A 4284-nucleotide genomic window follows, 5' to 3' on the forward strand; every position below is an offset into this window, starting at 1 on the left:
ACCCGTTTATTATTTTCTAAGTCATTGGTTTTCCTACATGTATTTTAGATGTAAGTTTGTCAATTTATAAAAGAATGGGTGCTGGGGTTTGGGGTCTGATTAAACTAAATGTGTATATTAATTTGGGCTCTTGAATTTCAGGAAAAAATATTACCATTAGACATGTTTACATTTTTTGGTCTTTAGCTGCTTTCATCATTGTTTTAGTTTTAGTATACAGCTTATGTCTAAATATTTCACATTTATTCAGGAGGTGGTGGTGCAAGTCATTAGTCCCAGCACCTGGGAAGCAGAGGAATGTGGATCTCTGAGTTCAAGGCCAGCCTGGTCTACAGAGCGAGTTTCAGGATGGCCAGAGCTGCCCAAAGTAACCCTGTCTTGAAAACCAAACACACACACACACACAGACACACACACACACACAGACACACACACACACACCATGCACATTAAAAGCTCATAAAGTATATAAGTGATACTTCTGTGTTTCGCTTTTCAGTTGTTCATCACTAACATATGAAATAAAAGTGTAGTTTGTATCTTAACCATGTAACTGAAACCCTCCTACACTGAATCCCTAGTCCTCTGGAGGATTGATTTTTCCCTGTCCTCCACTCCCAGGATGCCCCTCCTTCCCCCTGCTGTCCTCTCAGCTACCAAAACTTGTCCTAAAATAGATTTACTGTATATAACCTAAGACTATTTAAGACATGCTCATTGACTTGCAAATACATATGAACCATTTGAAGCAGAAATTTCTGAAAGAGATACGTTCATTTCTTTTCATTCTGAAAATCTGACAAGGTTTTGTAGCACGGCATATTCCGGTTCACCTCATGAAGATGCCTCGCATGTCTAGGGGCCCCTCACAAGGGGAGCCATCAGCTGCCCTGTCCATTTCCAAGGTCCAAAAACAGCAGCTGCTGCCTAGCGAGTCTATATTTATATAATGCCTTAGCAGAAGAGACAGATGGTTGGGTTTTTTTTTCTTGTCCAAATTTAATCCTGCTTTTCAAATCAGTCTATGATATTTTTTAAATGAGACAGGATCTCCCCAGCATAGGCCAGTGTTAAACTAGAGATCCTCCTGCCTCAGTTATCCAAGTGCTGGATTTTTACAAGCAAGAGATACCATTGCTTCCGCCTTTTTTGTTTGTTTGTTTGTTTAAAATGTTGATACAAATGTATTTACACCACTGTTCCCTTCCCAAGTCCCTTCTCTCTAAAGTGTCCCATGCTCCATCCACTCTCCTCTTCCCCATTATTATCATTGCATATAAAAGATGTATGCTTTTCCTTTATCACCAAAAGAACAAGACAGAAATACATTAAGGATTTAAAAAATCAGACAGGCTATGGTGGCGCACGCCTTTAATCTTAGCACTCTGGAGACAGAGGCAGACAGATCACCAGGTTCAAGGCCAGCCTGGTCTACAGAGAGAGTTCAACGATACCCAGGGCTACACACAGAGAAACCCTGCTTCGAAAAACAAAACGGGGCTGAGGACAGGGGTGGGGGGTGGGGGGTGGGGGGGGTGGGGAGATGGAGGGAGAGAGGAGGGGACAGAAACAGAAACAGAAGAAGGAAAAATTTAAATCTGCACAAGCCCCTTTCTTGACTAACTTCTTTCACTAATCTAGTGAAGGAAAAATGAAGAGCTTTGATAAGTGAGGGGACAAGTGAAGGAAAGAGGGGCATCCTAAAAAATGAGAGGAAAAATCAATCCCCCAGAGAACTGGGAATGGCGAGCAGCCCAAAGAGAACAGCCCTTCTCTGTCAGGCCATGAAATGCCCTAGGGCTCAGAGTGACAGGGCCCAGGCTGGGGATGGTGAGGGGACCTGGAGGTGAGGAGAGGGCCTGGACTTTGCACAGCACGAAGACACCCAGGGCAGGAGGAGGGGCTGGGGCCGGGCCGGGGGCGGAGCTTTGGCTGGTGACGTGTCCACGTGACTAGCCCACGCAGGCTCACGCCCCTCTCTGGGTCCCTGGACCTGCCCTGGCTCGCTCACTCCCTCCATCCCGCGGTCGATAGCAGAAGCACCTGTTCCTGGCGGCGCAGCTCCGGGGAGGTGCAGAGCGCGGACAGCTAGGAAAGCAGGAGCAGAAGAAGCGCAGCAGGTGTGGGGGGCCGCGGCCCGCACCTGCGGAGCCCGTCCTCGTCGTCGTCGTTGTCGGGGTCCAGGGGTCCGGGGATCCAGGGGTCCCCAGCCTGGCCGTTGCCGTGCAGGCTGAGGCCGCAGGTGGTCGTCCCTGTGTGCGCTGCAGCGCCACTGGACAGGGGGCCGGGCCCAGGCAGAGACCCTCAGAGAGAAGGAGCATGCGCCCCGCGACAGCTTCCCACAGACCCTGGCGCCCCTGCTTCCCGGGTGCCCAGGGGTGGTCAGTCGGTGGGGCGGGGCAGGGGCGGCTGAGGCGGCGGGAAGAGCCTGCGCGGGGTGGGGAGGGGGGCGGGTGAGTCGGGGTGCCGGAGGGGGCCCGCCCAGGGCAGCGGCACGGGGGTCCTCCCTTCCACCCACACTTCTGGCTTGTTCACAGGTCTGAGGAGCCCAGCTTCGCGGAGCGCCTGGTGGTGAGCATCGCTTGGAGGAGAAGGCGGCAAAGATAGGCCCAGGTGGGTGCTGGGGCAGGGCTGGGCAAGGGGACATGTGAGAAGCTGGCTCTGCTGTCCCAGAGCCCAACTTGCCTCCCTCCACCCCATCCTTCTTTCCTCTCCTATTCTTCCATTTTGGTGACGCAGATGCCTTGGAGATGGATTCGCAGGTAAAACGCTGGGGTTGGGGGAGAGGTGGGCTGGACCTCTAGAGTGCCTTTCGGCCTCTCAGGTGGGCAAATGAATTTTGAAAGGTGCAAAGTACAGACTCTGTCTTGTTGTTGACCAGTCCACCAAGAAATTGTTTCCTTTTCTTATCGTCCAGGAGAAATGGAGTCCAAAGATCAAGGAGTCAAAAACCTCAACATGGAAAATGACCACCAGGAAAAGGAGGAGAAAGCAGAAAAGCCACAAGACGCTAACAAAAGGGAGGCACCTGTGGCCGGGCCTTCCGAAGCTGTGGAAAGCAGTGTGCCTAGAGGGAGTCGCAGGCGGTTCCGCGTTAGGCAGCCCATCTCCCACTATAGATGGGACCTGGTGCATAGGGTTGGAGAGCCCCAGGCAAGGATGAGAGATGAGAACGCAGAAAGGCTTGGGGAGGATGTGAGAAGGCAGCTCATGGAGAAGTTAAGGGGAAGGCAGCTGAGCCATAGTTTGCGGGCGGTTAGCACTGACCCTCCTCACCATGACCATCACGATGAGTTTTGCCTTATGCCCTAGAGTTCTGAGGTTTTCTCTGGAGATGATATGGGGACCCCTGACTCCAAAACTTAAATTTTGTGATGTACTACTGTAAAAATTTTGAGATTACTTCTTTTATGTGGATCTCTTCCTGCTCTAATTGAAACGTGTTTTTTCACTCAGCCTGTAATTCTTTCGTTAGCGGAATTTATCAATTGCATGCAAAGATGCACATTACATATTGTGAAGCTAATAAAGCAGATTTAAAAGGCAATCTTTGAACTTTTACTTAATCCTTTGTTGTTGTTGTTGTTGGTGGTGGTTTGTTTTTGTCTGGTTTTGGTTTTCAAGACAGGGTTTCTCTGTATATCCCTGGTTGTCCTGGACTCACCTTGTAGACCAGGCTGGCCTTGAACTCACAGAGATATGCCTGCCTCTGCCTTCTGAGGGCTGGGATTACAGGTGTGTAAGAAAACAGTTTTAGCTGGGTGTAGTGGCTCACGCCTGTAATCCCAGCACTCTAGAAGCAGAGGCAGGTGGATCTCCGTGAGTTTGAGGCCAGCCCATTCCACAAAGTGAGTCCAGGACAACCAGGGGTATTACGCAGAGAAACCCTGTCTTGGGAAAACAAAAGCAAGAACAAAACAAAGCCAAAAAGGAAAAGTCTTTTATGTACATTGGTGTTTTGCCTGCATGTATGTCTATATGAGGGTGTGGGATCCCCTGAAACAGGAGTTACAGACAATTATGAGCTTCCGGGTCCTCCAGAAGAGCAGCCAATCCTCCTAACTGCTGAACCATCTCTCCAGCCCTTCCCTGGCTGGCTGCTGTGGGCCGGTGGGCCATGGCGAAAGAGGATGCTCTCAGTCCTGATGAGACTTGATGTGCTGGGGTAAAGGGTGAGGTGGGGCTCCCCTTCTTATAGTAGTAGGGGAGGGGGTATAGGGGAAACAGGGAGGGAGGGGGCTATGACCGGGATGCAAAGTGAATAATTAATATAAAAAGAAGAAC

The 4284-nt window shown here is 50.3% G+C and overlaps 1 protein-coding gene across 2 annotated transcripts; it reads left to right on the forward strand.

Annotated features, from left to right (window-relative positions):
• The first annotated feature begins 1947 nt into the window (after window positions 1–1947).
• On the forward strand, window positions 1948–3547 carry LOC311601794 (protein BEX2-like). 2 transcript variants are annotated; one of them, XM_084789531.1, is made up of 4 exons: window positions 1948–2120; window positions 2538–2613; window positions 2740–2762; window positions 2918–3547. In XM_084789531.1, exon 4 carries the CDS (start codon window positions 2923–2925, stop codon window positions 3310–3312), a length of 390 nt encoding a protein of 129 aa, XP_084645657.1. In that variant the 5' UTR covers window positions 1948–2120; window positions 2538–2613; window positions 2740–2762; window positions 2918–2922; the 3' UTR covers window positions 3313–3547. The 2 variants fall into 2 exon arrangements, with proteins under 2 accessions (XP_084645657.1, XP_084645656.1); XM_084789530.1 differs by lacking the exon at window positions 2740–2762 and having other exon boundaries at window positions 1950–2120.
• Window positions 3548–4284: the final 737 nt, after the last annotated feature.

This window comes from Acomys minous (assembly GCF_964271855.1).
Source record: "Acomys minous genome assembly, chromosome: 7".
In the NCBI taxonomy this organism is placed as follows: Eukaryota; Metazoa; Chordata; class Mammalia; order Rodentia; family Muridae; genus Acomys; species Acomys minous.

Bases quoted from the DNA above. Each gene is read 5' to 3' on its own strand.
- LOC311601794 (XM_084789531.1), top strand. From the start codon at position 2,923: ATGGAGTCCAAAGATCAAGGAGTCAAAAACCTCAACATGGAAAATGAC.